A 16861-nucleotide genomic window follows, 5' to 3' on the forward strand; every position below is an offset into this window, starting at 1 on the left:
ACCTTGCGCTTTATCTTTTCATCCAGTACATTTTTGTGCCTCATGCTGAATTTTTTCAAACCTATTGAATCTAACAACGACAAATAAAAACCAAGTTGAAAAAATCTCTTTTATACATTGACTTGCGACGCATTTGGGAAATATTCCGGAGCTACTCAGCTTTTGTTTTTAATATCCACAAAGGTGTCAGGTTTCTGCTTGTGCTGGTGTACAAGGGAGTCTGGTTCAGAAAGATCAAATTTCCTTAAGAATGCTTTCAGTCTTTTTTTTTTCTTTAGGTTGTGCTGACATTTTTTTTTTTTTAAGAAAATAACTAAGGTAGGTAAATTGATTGTAGATATGAGCAGGTTCTAAGCTAAATTAATCTGTACTATGCATTTAATGTCATAGAAAATGTGTAGATCGTCCCAGGTGAGTGCCGGAGGTGTGGCAGGGTGGGACGAGGCTGATAACTTAAGGTTGTTAGAAGAAAAGAAAAAAAAAAAAAAGTAGTTCACTACTGCACAGCGCTGTAACAAACGGGGCCACAGGATTCTATCACAGGTAAAAAACAAAATAAATCCTATTTATTTACTTCCTTTTTAGGTATTTGAAACAACGTGATGGATCGAGAGTACTACAAGTCTCATGTAAGTACACATGTTTTTTTCTTTAGTGCTTATTGTTGTTCCTGGTTTGGTTTGAATATTATATGTGAAACACTAAATTGCAATGAATGACTTTCTTTTCTATTTAAAACTTTGGATATATAACATTCATAACAAAAAACAGAATTTGTTTGTCATGTAGAAAATGTCCTGGGGTACCCTTGGAACTGTGCGACCTTTCTCCGGTTTCCAACCACAAAGAGATGTCATTCAAATCCAAAAAGCAATGGAGAAGAAAGGTATGCTGTTGCGTTGTATTCTATTTTTTTAAAATTCCAACCAATGTGTTGTTTCCGCAGATGCTGCCCCTCTTGTCCGAATCCTAACAAATCGCAATAATGCTCAAAGGCAGCATATTGCCAAAATATACAAAGACACAACACAACAGGTAAAGAATCATCTAGAAATGTTTTAGTTCCAATGATACAAATGATGATCTCTCATTTGTAAATATTTGCTGATCAAACACACCTTTGTTTAGTGAGGGAGTTTCAGTTCAGTTTCAGTATTACCAGTGGTGTACCGCAAGGCGCGAGTTTAAGTCCCATTTTATTTAATTAATGTTTAGATCTCATAATGACTTTTACTTTTTGCTTTCTTTGATACAGAACTTGTTAACTGGCATGAAAAAAGTTCTGTCTGGAGATCTGGAAGCTCTCATGTTGGAATTGATGATGCCTCCCCTGCAGCATGAGGCTTATCGCCTACAACAGGCCATGGCGGTGTGTTTTTGTTATTCCACTCTTCCAAATATGTACACTTAGGACAATAAATTGTATGTTCAGGGTTTAGGCACAGACGAGGAAACACTTCTGGAAATTCTGTGTACAAGATCAAGCAAAGAGCTTCGGGACATCAGTGCTGCGTATAAAGAAAGTAAGCACACGAGTCTTGCTTTATATCCACTAAATCAAATGTATATTTTTAAAATGAAAATTATGTTACTGCTTCATTTATTTTTCAGTGTATAAAAAGGACCTGGAGAAGGAAGCAAAAGGAGAAACCAGTGGAGACTTTGCTAAGCTCATAGTAGCTCTGATCAATGTAAGTCGATTACTTACCGTAATTTTCAGACTATAAGCCGCACCAGCTAAAATTTGTGAATCAGGGTTCAAAATTTGAGAAAAAAGTAGCAGCTTATAGTCCGAAATTTACTGTATTACTGTTGCACAGCTGGACTAGACTTAAAAAATGGAACTTATGTATTTAGAATTTTTTTTTTCATCCTACTCCATTAGAAAGAAGATGCCACAGGTTTTGTTCAAAAAGACATTGAGGTAAAAAAATTTAAATGTTACCTAGCTACATAAATCTAGATGATTTTGCGATACTAATTTCTGGCAGTCTCTTTTGGCATCACTGAACGAGAAAAAAGCTGATGCGGCTCCTTGGATTGATATTCTCACATCGAGAGATTTAACTCATCTTAACAAAGGTGAGCAATGTAAACATTTTTTTTGTTGTTTTGTGATAACTTACCATTGCGTTACTGACAGTTCTGATGGGACTGGAACTGGAAAGTGGACACATGGTGATTCCAGTTCTGGAGAAAAAATTCTCCGGGGATATTCGTCTGGGTTTGACTGTTCTAGGTATTAGTTGTCATGGATATGTTTCGGCAGTATATAATGTTGACGAGTTATTTGTGTCATAACAGTGGAGTGCATTCAAAACCCTGACATGTACCTTGCCAAAAGATTAACCGGCATGAAGGTAAGGCTTTTTATTGTTTTCAATTAAATTACTTTCCACTTCCTTATTTGACTCGGTTTATTGTTGAGTGTTATGTAAAGAGGATTTCTGTTTTCTTCTAGGCACCAGTAGTGCAAGGCATAATGGTGTCCCACAGTGAGGAAGATCTACTAAGTATCAGAGTGGCGTTTCTTAAAATGACGGGAACTTCTCTCTACACGACCCTGCAGGTTGGTCACCAGTATGCACCAAAAACTCACTTAGGTAACAATAAACACTACGGTAAGGCTCAGGCTTAGTCTATAATAATCTTGAAGCAGAATGAGAGGTGATTGGCTGACACAAAAGAGAGGCGGGGTCTAAAATGACCAGAATTGAATATGAAATTCTCTTCCAAATTATTTGTTGAAATCACTTTTGTTTGGCATGTATTAAATTAAATCCATGTTTATATTTTTGATGGATATTTGACAAGCATTCTATTTTCCGTCTCAACAGAAACATTTCAAAGGATATCATTTAGAAGCTCTGTTGGCCATCTGTCGATCTGAAGATTAAATATTTGGTGATTCTTAAGTGATTGTGATTGTTTCCATTTTTGTTTCAGTCTAAAACAACATTCAATCTATGTAGAGCAGATGTCAATTAAAAAAAAAAATACACAATGGAGCAGTGTCTCTGTTTTAATTTCAATTCCAGTAAAGGAAGTAAGTTTCTGACCACATATTTCTGATCCATTCTATTGTTTATCCGCTATGGTAAGACAAGTGATGCTTTGATTCCATTTTATCGAGTGTGTAAAACTGTTAAATGTTGTATGTAATAGTTTGTGGATTTTGCAATTCACAACTATAACAAAACAAAAAGAAAACACTGCGCAAATGTTATATATTTATAAACAGGAGCATTTATATAATTTCTAATATCATATCAAAACTCACATAAATGTAATCAGAATCTAAATTGTTTAATCATCTTTGTACCACAAGTCTAATAAAATAGAGCAGAGACACAAAAAAATACAAACGACACTAAGAAAGAGCGAGACCCCGAGCAACTGCAGCGAACGTACTACTCCACTTCTTCGATTGTGCGTGGTTGTTTTGGTTGGCGTTGTGGTTGAGGTCGTCGTTGTTGTGGTGGTGACAGTAGAAGACATTGTTGTTGCCGTGGAGGTCATTTCGGGAGGAGATTCAGTGGTTGCCATAGAGGTCATGTCAGGAGGAGATTCGGTGGTTGCCATGGAGGTCATGACAGGAGGTCGGGTGGTTGCCATGGAGGTCACGACAGGAGGTCGGGTGGTTGCCATGGAGGTCGCGACAGGAGGTCGGGTGGTTGTCATGGAGGTCGCGACAGGAGGTCGGGTGGTTGTCATGGAGGTCGCGACAGGAGGTCGGGTGGTGTTTGGGAATTGAATGATTTTTGACTTAATAAAATTGAGGATCATTTTGTGATGGATCAAATATCTGGATCAAAATGACAGACTCTCCACGCTTTGCTTTTCAGACACAGATACTTATGGAATGACAAATATAATGTTAAATATTATTAATAATAAAAAATAATAATAAAAAATAATAATGAATAATTGCTTGGCTATAAAAATGTGCAAAATGCTCTTACCTCACTGGAGCTTATGAAGATGAAGCATAGCCAGAGGACAGACATTGTTGTTTTCTCCAATGTGGTCTCTTACTGTATATTTCATGTACTGTAAATTTTGCCCTTCCAACGTTGCGCTGGTCTTTCTATACCACCCTGTGGTACGCCGATGCTGATAAGAGATATTCATCAGGGGGTAGGCCGCAAGAGAAATATCTTGCTCTGCATTCTCCAACATTTTCAACATGGATAGAGAAGATATCAAACATTTGTTGTTTTGTTTGTTTATGTGACCACTGCATTTTATCGAGTGTAAAACTTTGTTAAATGTTGTATGTAATAGTTTGGGGTTATTGCAATTCACAACTATACCAAAACAAAAAGAAAACACTGCGCAAATGTTACATATTTATAAACAAGAGCATTTATATAATTTCTAATATCATATCAAAACTCACATAAATGTAATCAGAATCTAAATTGTTTAATCATCTTTGTACCACAAGTGCAATGAAATAGAGCAGACACACAAAAAAATCAATATGGCCGAGTGTGACATGTTTAAAAATAAAATCAGCTATTATATCCAAACAATAAATCATGTGATTAAGTCATTTTGGCAAATTTTGCTTTTTGATTGTTCATGTGCAAACGACACTAAGAAAGAGTGAGACCCCGAGCAACTGCAGCGAACGTACTACTCCACTTCCCCGATTGTGCGTGGTTGTTTTGGTTGGTGTTGTGGCTGAAGTCGTCGTTGTTGTGGTGGTGACAGTAGAAGACATTGTTGTTGCCATAGAGGTCATGTCAGGAGTCGATTCGGTGGTTGCCATGGAGGTCATGTCAGGAGGTCCGGTGGTTGCCATGGAGGTCATGACAGGAGGTCCAGTGGTTGCCATGGAGGTCATGACAGGAGGTCGGGTGGTTGCCATGGAGGTCGCGACAGGAGGTCGGGTGGTTGCCATGGAGGTCGCGACAGGAGGTCGGGTGGTTGCCATGGAGGTCGCGACAGGAGGTCGGGTGGTTGCCATGGAGGTCGCGACAGGAGGTCGGGTGGTTGCCATGGAGGTCGCGACAGGAGGTCGGGTGGTTGCCGTGGAGGTCGCGACAGGAGGTCGGGTGGTTGCCATGGAGGTCGCAACAGGAGGTCGGGTGGTTGCCGTGGAGGTCGCGACAGAAGATCCGGTGTATGCCATGGAGGTCGTGACAGAAGATCCAGTGTTTGTCTTGGAGGTTGTCATGGAGCTTGTCACAGCCGATGACATTGTAGCTGGACTGGATTGGGTTTGCGTTGGGGTATTCGTGTTAGCGTTGGGTGTGGTCTGAGTCATTGTGACTTGAACCTGTTCAACAATGTTAGATAAAGAAAGAAAATGTTTTTGATGACCTGTTATTGCGGATGTTTCTTAAGCCAACACTATATGGTAAACAGAGCTTATAGAGTTTAAAAACAAAAAAAAGAGAAATAATAATAATAATAATAATTTCTCACCAAAATACTGTAACATGTTTTTTTAAATAAATTATTGTTTAAATTTATAAGCAACGTGGGACATAATAAATTAAATGTGTTCAAGTTGGCTTATGGGTTCTGTAAGTACCAATGAAAGCAATTATTATTATATTTTTTTTAGCTTGTATTTTTATTTTAAATATAGTAGCTATATTCAAATTATTCAATAAATCTAACTTTCTAGATTTTTTTCTCGTTTTTTTTGTCATAATAAAACTTCAGTAAACAATAGAGTTACGTTGAAGTAGATAAATAGAAAAAAAAAAATCGTACCCTTGCCAGGAGTGCCACAATGCAAAATCCCACAATCAAATTCTTCATGATGTCAAGACGAGGTTTAGAGATGTCCCCAAAATAATCACTTCACAGGAAGGTCCAATTCTTCTTCAGTGCTCACTGACTGGACCTTGTCTGGTCTTGCTTTTATAGAAGAGCGTCATCTATTTGGGTAGGAGTCAATTTATGGCTCACTTTTTATGCTCTGACCTTGGTTCCAGGAAGTTGTGTGGGGTGAGAGAGAATTTTGCTGATCAAATATTGCCTTTGAATATATTTGATGGAACATTCCATACAAAAAATTCCGTCATATTTTCGCTTTTGATACCCGTGAGAACGATTACAATAAACATTCTAGATAAATGTAATTGTGATGCATGATTTTTTTTTTTTTTTTTTTTTTGGGGTGGTGGTTGTTCCTTTTACAAATACTTTATCCACTTATGGTGTATAATTGACAGACTGGTTTTAATGTCCTTGTCCTGCACCGTAATATAAGTTAGTGATAGCCTCAAGCTCAGTTTTCAGAAAGTACTAAGGTTTGGTGGTTTTGGAAAAAAAAAAAAAAAAAAAGTGTACCAAACAGAAAATCATCTTACTGTTTCCTCCCAAAAAAGTTTCCTCTTCTTGTAATCAACAGGCTCATACTAAGCAACATATGAATGTTTTTTACACTTGCATTGTTCCTCCCTTTGTTGGAAGTAGCCCCTGGGCACTGTGCAAACCACACACACACACATTGCTCCACCGCTTCTGCTTGTGTCTGAAGAAATACGAACTAGTCGTGAACATCCCCTCTTTTGTTTGTTGTATTTGGGGGAAAAAACAGAAGCGGTGTCAAATGTTTAAATATTACCTGATCAATATACATATGGCAGGTCGAAATGGCACCATTTGATATAACAACATGGCGTGATTCAACCATTTTATTGTTGTTGTTTTTTTTCCACACAATTCTTTTCCTCTTCCTTGAAGGAACATTACTGTTGTGTTTTACAATCTTGGGAATTCATATCAGGTGACACATCGGAGCATGAGCAGGAAGAAATTGATCTATAATGATTTGAGACATATCTATCTTCAGATTTCCTCATTGGCTTACCTAGTCGTGACGGATACATATTTTTAAAAAAAAAAAAGTTAATATTTGAACTCAACAGGGGCTTTAAAACTGTCACTTCGTTGTAGCACTCTAGTTGCCAAAAGTTTTTCAAAATAAAAAAACAAATATGCTAGCGAATACTTTTTTTTTAAATTTGTTAGATGGATATTTTGGTTAGTTATTCAAGATAAAGACAGCAGAATAACACCTTGAACTAACAAGAAGCTCAAAGGCAAAATCCCCGGAAGGCAAACAATCCAATGAGCAAACCGGAGGAGGCGGACAGGTGACGTTGTGCGTTGGTTGTCATGGAGACACCCTTGGTGGTCACAGGTTGGATTGTTGCGGTCATGCTATTAGAAACCAAGATGGTGGTGGTGTTGATGGTTTGATTCAAAGGCCCGGTTGTAAGAGATGTTTCATTCATGAATGGCGTTGTAGCTTGTAGAATGCTCTGTGTAATAAAAAAAAATCATAAATGGAAACAAAAAAAATCTTAGTTTAAATGTATTGAAATAATGTAAGCTTTTAAGATATTAACTTTTACCTGCACAAAGAAAAATTCCAGCAGAGCCAGCGAAAAGAAACCCGGGACGATATACTTCATATTGCAAAATGATTTCCTCTTGGAGGGACTGTGAAAATCTTTTCTGATCCTCAACATCTTCACTTGAAGTCTTCCTTTTGGCAGGTCAGCCATTTCTTTCTCCATCTTGGCAATATTGACAAAAATACTGCCCCCCGAAATTCCACTTGTTCTCCTTTCTGAAGTCTTTAAGATTGTGAACTCGATACCGCTTTTCGGAAGGCGGTTCTTGGTTCCCATCCGGGTTATGGACCACAAATGCAAAACTTCATTCCCACCAACCCTTGCAGGAAGCTTGGATGCAAACAAAATATTATACATAATAATAATACCAGTTTTAATACAGGCATGTTTATTTGTTTCAAGAAAGTAAAATATCCCACTCCAATATTTTAATCCTGCTGAGTAGAAATCCGCCCAAAAATATCAAATTCCATTACAATAAATATTTTTTGCAATATGAGACCGCTACAAGAGTCTGGTGGTCTTGCATTTTATGCATTGCAAATTAAAATGGCCATTATGCACAATAGCATTGGACTGGATAATTCAAACAAAGAATTTGTCCCTGCTTTTATTGTTGTGGTCGATTTTCTGGCTGAGGTGGTCGGACTCTGAGATTGTAACGGTTTTGCGGTGGAAGCTGGCACTTGGCTGCTGGAGGTTGTTTCGGAGGAGGCTGTAGGCTGCTCTGGTGTGATGAACAAATGAGGTTGCGATGCTGCAGTTGATGCACCAAGCGCGAGGTCACCAGCGGAGGAACGGCTCGGCATGGTCGCCGTCGACTGAGAAGAACCGTCAGTCGGGCTTGTTTCACTTGTACATGATGAACATGCGGTCACGCTTTGCCCCTACCAAAATACACATTGGTAAAATTTTCATTAAAAAAAAAAGAAAATCTAATTGTCAGCTGATACCCCGCCAGCGATTGACATTTCCCGTTATTGTTCTTTCCGTGTCACTCAATTCGTGTCTGCGTGAAGGCATGAGATAAAAGGTGGCGGAATAATAATGAGTTTCTGTGTTCCAGAGGCAAATCATTCATGGTCATATCATGCAAAGGTCAAGCACCTGCTCTTCCTTCTGGCTGCTAAAGGCATGAACACATGAACCACACTTTGCATATTGCTTGGCGGATAAAAACACACACGGATATAGACTCTGTGTGTTACGTTATTCTTTCAGATTTTTTTTTTTTACATGGAATATGCTAGTTTAAATCATAAATTTGGAGGTGGAATATAATCCTCAATACTGTTAGGGAATTGAATGATTTTTGACTTAATAAAATTGAGGATCATTTTGTGATAGATCAAATCTCTGCATTAAAATGACAGAGACTCTACACGCTTTGCTTTTCAGACACAGATACTTATGGAATGACAAATATAATGTTAAATATTATTAATAAAAATAATAATAATAATAATAATAAATAATAATGAATAATTGCTTGGCTATAAAAATGTGCAAAATGCTCTTACCTCACTGGAGCTTATGAAGATGAAGCATAGCCAGAGGACAAACATCGTTTTTTTCTCCATCGTGGTCTCTTACTGTATATTTCATGTACTGTAAATTCTGCCCTTCCAAACGTTGTGCTGGTCTTTTTATACCACCCTGTGGTACGCCGATGCTGATAAGAGATATCTGTCAGGGGGTAGGCCACAAGAGAAATATCTTGCTCTGCATTCTCCAACATTTTCATCATGGATAGAGAAGATATCAAACATTTGTCGTTTTGTTTTTTTATGTGACCACTGCATATTATAAATGGAATTGTTGAATTGATGATATAAATTAGTGTTTTTTTTATGATTCTAGAATTGTTTTTATTTTCATGAAAAGAGTTGAAAAACATATTTTGACTGCTGCCAAATATCACATGCTGGTACTGTATATTTGAATAGTGATAAGATTCAAATTCCTCACAGTTTTGAAAGTGTTTACTTCTCCCCAGACTCTTTCAACAAAACGGTGACAGAGCGAAACTGATATGATTAACCAGATCAACTGAAAAAAAATCCAATGAATTTTTGGCATAGGTTCAGCAACGCAAAAGTATTTTGCTGTTTGAGTTTTATCGTCAAGTGTGTAGGAATGTAAAACCAAAAAAAAAATAAAATAGTGATCATAACAGCTTGCTTGTTTCCTTTCTTATGGGGAGTGGTGAGGAGCATACTTTACACACTTTGCACCAAAAAAAACAGCAAAATTAGAGTGCATCAAGTTAAAAAACTAAAATAATCACATACATGTTGCAGATTAAAATTATTCTATAAATAACTGTAAGGCTCATTATATTTTTAAGGTCAACAAAGGGCTGGATTTTCCCATAGAAAAATAGAGTTTACTTCCTAGAACCTGCTGAAGCGTGGCAGTAAGATCAACCTTTGGTATCATGCAAAATATGAGCAGGCTCATGTTATTTATTAATGCAAAGAGGGGAAAAAGACAAACTGAAAATTGATACGGCAAACTTGAAATAAAGCTTGATTTTTCTTATCTGTAACAAGTTAAGAAAAGTGTAACAAAAGTTTGATTTTCAATTCTTATTCCCATAAGAAAAATAGAATATACAAATGGAAAAAAAATGGCTCAGTATTTGTTTGGGGTTCCCAGAAGTTGTCACCGACGCATTTCACTAACTGACCAGAAGACGGCGACAGCGTACACGTACAAATATTTGGAAAAAAAAATTTCAACATGTGTATTTCTTCCTGCTTTTGTCCACTAGATGGGGCCAAAGGACCTGTTTCCTGCAACATAGAGCAACCGGTGAAGATGCTCACCAGGACCAGAGCAGAGCCGCATGCTGCAACACTTTTGCTTTGTGGTTTATTCTCCAAGGCAACCTGAGAAGTGGGTGACATTTACTCCTCATTGCACCTCATTTTGTTAAATATTAGTCAAATATATTTTGGGCTAACACTGTCATTGAGAAACAGGTCCAGTGTGATATCACATGGCGATCACACACAGATCGACGTGTGTGATATGTGTGATATCAGATATCTAGTGAGATAACTATAGTTAAGTATACTTGGCACTTTTGTCACATTGAAAGAGGTCAGCTGTTTGCACGTTCTCACCTTGTGTGCCATTAAAAGTGACAGGTGAGATGGATTCACACATGGCCACCTTGTGGTACAATGTGACATTGCACATCAGCAGGTGCAGTACATGCTTGTTTCCATTTTGCCCAGGGAGGCTAGATTCGTCACATCCTTTAACTCCCGTCAATTGGATTAAGAAGCTCTCTTGCGGGACAACAATGACTTGACATGCGCAGTAAACCAATCAGAGCAACAATCCCCCCGTTGGCGCCCCGTTTCAACTGCACCAATTTATGACTTCCAGGTTGGGGAGAAGCCAAGAGCGATCCATTCAGTCCACAACAATCCATAGCCAATCTGATTGTGGGGCGCTCGCTCTCATCCATCTATCACTGCATTTGGAAGGCATGAGCCAAGTAAGCCTGGAGTCCCTTTACCCCCTCATAGGATCAATAGAGCTCATTTTTTTCCCCCGCAGCAGAAAGACACCTCTTCCATTGTGGGAAAACTGATGAGGGAGTAGCCACTTACACGGGAGTAATGCATTTGATTTGTTGCAAGTTAGCAGAAATTGCTTGGTCACCTTCACTTTGCATCAAGAAGCCAATAAGAGCTGTGTTCTTGTTTACAGCACGTTTGTGAGAGCTAACAGGGGGGGGAGAAAAAAAATCTTGGCATCAAATGCATTTGTCGATTAAAGCGTCGCTCATGCTGTCATAAAGAAACGAAAAAGTCCCTTAGCGGTATTTTGGCTGTGCGTCATTAATAAAGGAAGTCAGTGATTACAACTGCATGAAAGCATCAGAGCTTGAAGTTGCTAACAGCTCTATACAGACATTAGCTTTTAAATGATTAGCTACACTCATGTTAATTGGCTTCATTTCCGATGATGCTGTGATGCGAAATTTGGATGAACTATGGTTAGATGTTGCACTATAATGCGATTGAATAAAAGTAAACAAAAGCCTTTTTTTTAAAGATCACATCGTTGACCCCCAGAATCTGGAATTCAAAAGCAATCCATTCTAGTGTCATTTCTTTCTGAGAGCAGACTTGCACGTTTTGCATATTTGTAATAATGAGAAGACGAGCGACTTTTAGCATTCATGTGATGAGACTCCATGCAGGCCATAAAATATTCTCCCTCTGCTGTAAAGACATTTTTGGGTGGGGGAAGATTGACAAGGCTAAAACCTCAAATCCATTCATCATTGCAACTGCTTAAATAGAGCACTCAGAACTTTTTCGTTCACCTTTTTCCCCCCTCAAGGTGAACAAGCCTTTTTTCCCCCCTCTTTCCCCTGGCGCTGGATAAAAGCGAGGAAAAAAAAATGATTTGGACGATAGCTGCCAATTTTGTTAGCATTGTTGGCGAGCACACTTGAGCAGTCACATGCGTATCATTTCTCAGCCGAGGTTGTGCGTACGTGTGGCTGCAGAGGTCAGTGGATGCTGAAAGCAGATACATTTGTTGGGGGGGCGAGGGGGGGTGACGTCCTGTCAAGAAGACGAGAGGGAGCCTTACTAAGAGGCAGCGCCCTGGACAGGGAGATGGATGGTAAATGCCATGTTGAACAAAGGCAGGTTCAAGAAAAAAGGGGTGGAAAAAAGTAAAACGCCTTGGGTAATGCACTTAATTGCTTCCTGTCTCAGAGTGAGATGAGAAAATGGATATAATTGTGTGTAATAAGCATGGAGAAAGGATTAGTTCAAAAGCACTTTCACAAAAATGGAAGAAATTCTTTAATCTGGCCAGAAACAATAATATGAAATAATAATGATTAAGGTACTTTTGGATTTGGACTTTAATGTAATAAAAGTTGAGACTCAAAGGCATAGTCAATATTAAAAAGTTTTTTTCTTCTGATACTTTTGACTATTATAGTGAGAAAGCCGAATGCAAAAAAATCACTACAAGTTTAAAAAAAATATTTTGATTATTTATATTTACATAAAAACACTACAAGTATAAAATTTTTAAAAATATATTTTGATTATTTATATTTACATTAATAACACTACAAGTTTAAAATAAAAATATATATTTTTTGATTATTTATATTTACATAAAAACATTACAAGTTTAAAAAAAAAAATGATTATTTATATTTACATAAAAAACACCAAGTTTAAAAATTAAAAAAAAATATTTTGATTATTTATATTTACATAAAAAACACATAAAAAAAAATACAGAAGTAGCAAGAATAACGTCACAAAAGGATGCACTGATCCTCTGAGGGACAAACTGTCTGGGGAAGGTTAACCACTATCTTAGCAATAACTGCTGGATGGTAAAAGATAAAGTGGATCTGGCCCACAGAGGGTTTGAAAATATGAAAGAAGTAATCCTCCTGTAATCCTCAAAGATCCCAGCATGCAAAGAAATGCTCATCCCATGTAATGATAGTTGATCCTTACAAAGGTCTGCTTTCTATCATACCAAAGAGAGGCGACATGAGAAAAGGTGAACTAGCCGTGGTGCTGATTGTTAAAATGGGACTTGCAAAACATGCCAGACGAGAGATTTGATTCTTGATAGCTTCTGAATCCATTTCATTTTTTAACCACAGATTAACCTTGATCCCCGTATAATTTGGGATTATCCACTCAGTCACAAGTGCATATGGTGTGCTTTTCGGGGAAAGGGGGGGGGGGGGGGGGGTACGGCACTCAATTCCGACTAGCTGCATGGATGCACTGACGTTTCGTTGTAATAATGACGCAATACTCACCTGCGCTGAATAATTGATCCTCAAAGCATAACAGCGAGTTAATTAGCGCATCAAGAGCCGAAGGTCGTTCTCGCTAGGCTCCTCCTCCCTCCCCGTTCGGTTTCATTAAGACGCGGCGAGGAGCAACTGGGATCCATCAATTCGAAACATGAAGCCTCCCATGTTAATACAGTTAATTGGCAATTTGATTAAAGTTCAAAATTGAATCGAGAAGACGGCTATTCATCCTTTTCAGTTATATCAACCCCCTACACCGCTCTCGATGGGAAGTCTATTAATAAAAAGTCATAGGGGCTAATTTACTAACTTACTGACCCATTTAATAGCTTGCAGATGTGAATTGTCTCTTGCAGATAGTTAAGACAAAAGATTTGATGGGATGAAATCTTTGAATCAACCTTGCAATCTATTTGTGGGAGGCCCAGTTCGTCATACTCCTTCGTTATCATTTCACTTTCTTCTTAAAGTTGTGCCAAGCGAGAGTTAGAAGCTCATTGGAGAGCAAGTAATAACTTGGAGCTTCCAGTTGTACTTGATGAGAGCAGGAGGCCCGACAGAAACGGTCAGGGTCAGTTTTAATTGAAAGGAAAAGCCTCCCGAGCGGCGCCGGCGTGTTTGATGCGTTGGGCTTTTTAATGGCACGCAGGTAAGACAAAGCCAGGAGAGCGAGGGGAATAAAAAGACAACGTTTTGTTCGCCGGGGCTAACCTTACGCGAGATTTGCAACGGCGAGGGCGATCGAAGCTGATGCATTTTTCATCGGGAAGGCGGCGTAGAAATGCATTCCGCGTCTGATACTTCAAATACCTTCACACTGGGAGGTGTGAATATTAATGGAGTAACTGGATGACTGTTTTCCCAAGTATTTTTTTTTTTTAAAGGACATGAGAAGCGTTAATAATGCAGCACGGACTCTAATTGTAGTCATCTGTAAACAGCGTGAGATTTTTTAGCAAGCTTGCCTGCATGTTTTACTAATCATTGGATGCATCCTCCACTAAATTCTATGTGTGTGTGTGTTTGTGTGTGCCTTCTATTCAAACAGCACCTGTTCAGTAAGTGATGAGTCAACAGCGTGACGGGAAAGCAAGATCATGTCAAACGGGATGTTTACACGATGGATGCCTTCGAGCGGCGTTACTGGACCGTATGTGGGATATATTGGGGGCTTGTTGAGGGGGGGGTCTGCTAAAAACATCTACTTCATAATCATAATATGGCATGCAAAGTATTACATGTAAATTTTGATGATCATTTTGAAGATGTATTTATTACTGCAACCAGCTCCATTTACTTCAATTGCTTCAAGTCGTTTACAATCAATTGCATATGATGTAGTAAACTTGGAATGATCTTTTAAATTTAATTTTATTCTTAATTTTTACTCAAATTAATGCAGTGCTTAACAGCTGTGGAAAATGAGGTCAAATCGACTCTTTTGGGGATACTATTTATTTATTATTAAATTCTTGATGCATGTAAAACAGCTTTTTATCAAACGTGTGTGACCTGGAAGTCAACCTGTGCACAAAAATATCTTATTTCAAGTTTTTTGTTTGATTCCACATCGCCGCGTAATAAAAATCTGCTTAGCTTTTGATAGATGACGGCCAGTCTGCGAATAAAGAGCTACAACCCCTTTTTGGCTGCGTCTCCTAATTACAGGTTTGGAATTTAAAGAGGTAAGTAATGATAGTACGATTGATCAACTTTGCCTTTTGTGGTGGAGAGCGCCCCCGAGTCATCATTTCTCATTAGGTAATGAATAGTGATTGGTATGAAATGACTTCACCCCACTCGGCTGGCTGTCCATTAGCGTGTTAATCAACAGCATATGACTGCCAGGCTGCGGCGGATTCCCCTTGAAACAAATCACCCCAGCCCTCCTGAAAAGACAATTCCTCATTTGCATAATGAGGGCCAAAGGAGGCCAATGTTTGCTCATCATCAGAATGCATTTATGCACGGGATCGCCATGGCGATGCATGTCGCTTAATTCCCACCTCTGGAATCAAAGCTGAGGTAGGAAAGGAGGATCGTGTGTTTTTTTTAATTCCAGCAAATGAGGATCAATTGGATCCATCAATTTTCTATACGGGTTAAAGGTCACAAGCGAGCTGGACCAATGAGTGGGGTTCTTTCCTGACAATATTGTTTGAATAGAAAAAATGTACAGCCACTCCTGTTCATCACAATTTCACCTCAAGTACAAAATTGGCCGTGAGACATGCAAATTGTAGTTTGTTTTGACCTAACAAGGACTGTTAAACACTAATAAGTGCTCTTCTGTCACATAAGCACAAGCCAGCTAAGAGAGAAGGTGGGAGAAGGTCAAAAGCAGAATGTCAGACATGTTTACCCAGCGGAGACACAGATTGGCTGTTATTCATCACCAAAACAACAAAATATTCCCTTTTACAATTTTTAGCTCACTCCTGCAGTTTAATTGTGTGAAAATAAAATGAAAAGAGAGGAAAAAGTCAGTGACAGCAAAGGTCAAGTTTAATGAATGATGATAAATTGCTAACTAGTGTTGGCTCGTGAGTGAATGATTCCTTCAAAACAACAAATCTTTTCATGGAACGAGAGTGAACGAATCACTTCCTAAGGTGATTCATTCTTTTTTCAGGTCATATGACTTCAACCAGTAGGTGTCAGTAATGCGCATTGAAGCTGGTGCCACCCCGCCGTAAAACAAAACGAAGAAGAAAATGACAACTTCCCGTTCACGAACGAGTCATGAATTGCATTTCCCATTCACAATTGAACGAATCTGTGAGTGAACGAGTCAGTGATTTGCATTTCCAGTTCATCGCAAGAACGGATCGAATCCTGACTTTCCCGTTCCCGAACGAGTCAATGGGTGAACTGCCTTTCTTCCCGTGCATCAACGGATCAGTCACTGAACGTGTTGCGTCTCCCTCCTGGCGTGGACTATGTAAGCCAGAATGTCGATTTACGATTTGCTAAGGAAAGAAAGAAGCACTCACTGAAACACCACTTCTTTGATGCACGTTTTCTCCAAGCTAACGGCTAACTTTATTGCATGCGCCGTTATGCAACAACGGGGAGGTTATGCTTCTCTTTGGGTAATCTTGATTTTATAACCCTTATAGTAGTTTTTAAATAACGTGTATGCATATATATGCCTAAATATTGTTATCAAATATATCTACTGCAATTTCACACTGGATTGCTGGTTTGAAATTTACTTTTAATATTATTATTTTTAATAAACATTTATGTTAAAATGTGTCTGGTGTTGTATTCCTTGTTTTTATATTCGCCAATTAAAACATAAAAATTAGACAGTTGGTTAACTGCTTTATATGACAAAATGTGTAGGTATACTCCACGAGGTAAAAAAAATGAATAAATAAATAAATAAAGGGTTAATTGCACAAGTGAAAAGAGCCACACCCGCCCTCACCTCCACTTTCTGATTGGCTGTTTGATCTGTGACGTCACTCAGACACTCCATTAGGTACACCACCATTTTATTCCTAGTGTACCTAATAACTTTATGCATTTTTTGTACGTGTCAAGAATGTGTATTTGACGACTTGCTCTTTATTTTGGGGGACACCAACACGTTACACAACGTAAAACACATATACATATTGTCATATAAAGCAGTTAACCAAATGTCAGA

At 38.4% G+C, this 16861-nt stretch overlaps 2 protein-coding genes and 1 long non-coding RNA gene across 8 annotated transcripts; 1 reads left to right on the forward strand and 2 right to left on the reverse strand.

The window, feature by feature from the left end:
* Positions 1–28: 28 nt before the first annotated feature.
* On the forward strand, positions 29–16464 carry anxa14 (annexin A14). 6 transcript variants are annotated; one of them, XR_007487769.2, is made up of 15 exons: positions 29–318; positions 391–629; positions 790–886; positions 947–1035; positions 1256–1369; positions 1433–1523; positions 1612–1691; positions 1886–1924; positions 1992–2082; positions 2144–2239; positions 2305–2360; positions 2462–2569; positions 10156–10280; positions 10779–10890; positions 14255–16464. XR_007487769.2 is itself a non-coding variant. In XM_049750631.2 (14 exons), exons 3-14 carry the CDS (start codon positions 603–605, stop codon positions 2895–2897), a joined length of 948 nt encoding a protein of 315 aa, XP_049606588.1. In that variant the 5' UTR covers positions 29–318; positions 391–543; positions 586–602; the 3' UTR covers positions 2898–2915. The 6 variants fall into 6 exon arrangements, 3 of the variants coding, with proteins under 3 accessions (XP_049606588.1, XP_049606591.1, XP_049606589.1); XR_011085784.1 differs by having other exon boundaries at positions 10156–10890; XR_007487770.2 differs by lacking the exon at positions 10779–10890.
* On the reverse strand, positions 4410–5896 carry LOC137839700 (uncharacterized). The gene is made up of 2 exons (XM_068648902.1): positions 5728–5896; positions 4410–5284 (listed from the first exon to the last, which is right to left on the reverse strand). The coding sequence occupies exons 1-2, from the start codon at positions 5773–5775 to the stop codon at positions 4583–4585; spliced, it is 750 nt and encodes a 249-aa protein (XP_068505003.1). The 5' UTR covers positions 5776–5896; the 3' UTR covers positions 4410–4582.
* On the reverse strand, positions 6643–9086 carry LOC137839701 (uncharacterized). The gene is made up of 3 exons (XR_011085785.1): positions 8903–9086; positions 7380–8269; positions 6643–7286 (listed from the first exon to the last, which is right to left on the reverse strand). It is a non-coding gene; the product is annotated as an uncharacterized lncRNA (long non-coding RNA).
* Positions 16465–16861: the final 397 nt, after the last annotated feature.

Source organism: Syngnathus scovelli, chromosome 19, assembly GCF_024217435.2.
Source record: "Syngnathus scovelli strain Florida chromosome 19, RoL_Ssco_1.2, whole genome shotgun sequence".
Taxonomy (NCBI): Eukaryota; Metazoa; Chordata; class Actinopteri; order Syngnathiformes; family Syngnathidae; genus Syngnathus; species Syngnathus scovelli.

Excerpts from the sequence above, each read along its gene's own strand:
- anxa14 (XM_049750631.2), top strand. The coding sequence starts at position 603 with ATGGATCGAGAGTACTACAAGTCTCAT. Across the intron at positions 1,370-1,432 it reads GCCTACAACAGGCCATGGCG|GGTTTAGGCACAGACGAGGA; the intron begins GTGTGTTTTTGT and ends TTGTATGTTCAG. Across the intron at positions 2,240-2,304 it reads TCTGGGTTTGACTGTTCTAG|TGGAGTGCATTCAAAACCCT; the intron begins GTATTAGTTGTC and ends GTGTCATAACAG.
- LOC137839700 (XM_068648902.1), bottom strand. The coding sequence starts at position 5,775 with ATGAAGAATTTGATTGTGGGATTTTGCATTGTGGCACTCCTGGCAAGG. Across the intron at positions 5,285-5,727 it reads TTGTGGCACTCCTGGCAAGG|GTTCAAGTCACAATGACTCA; the intron begins GTACGATTTTTT and ends ATTGTTGAACAG.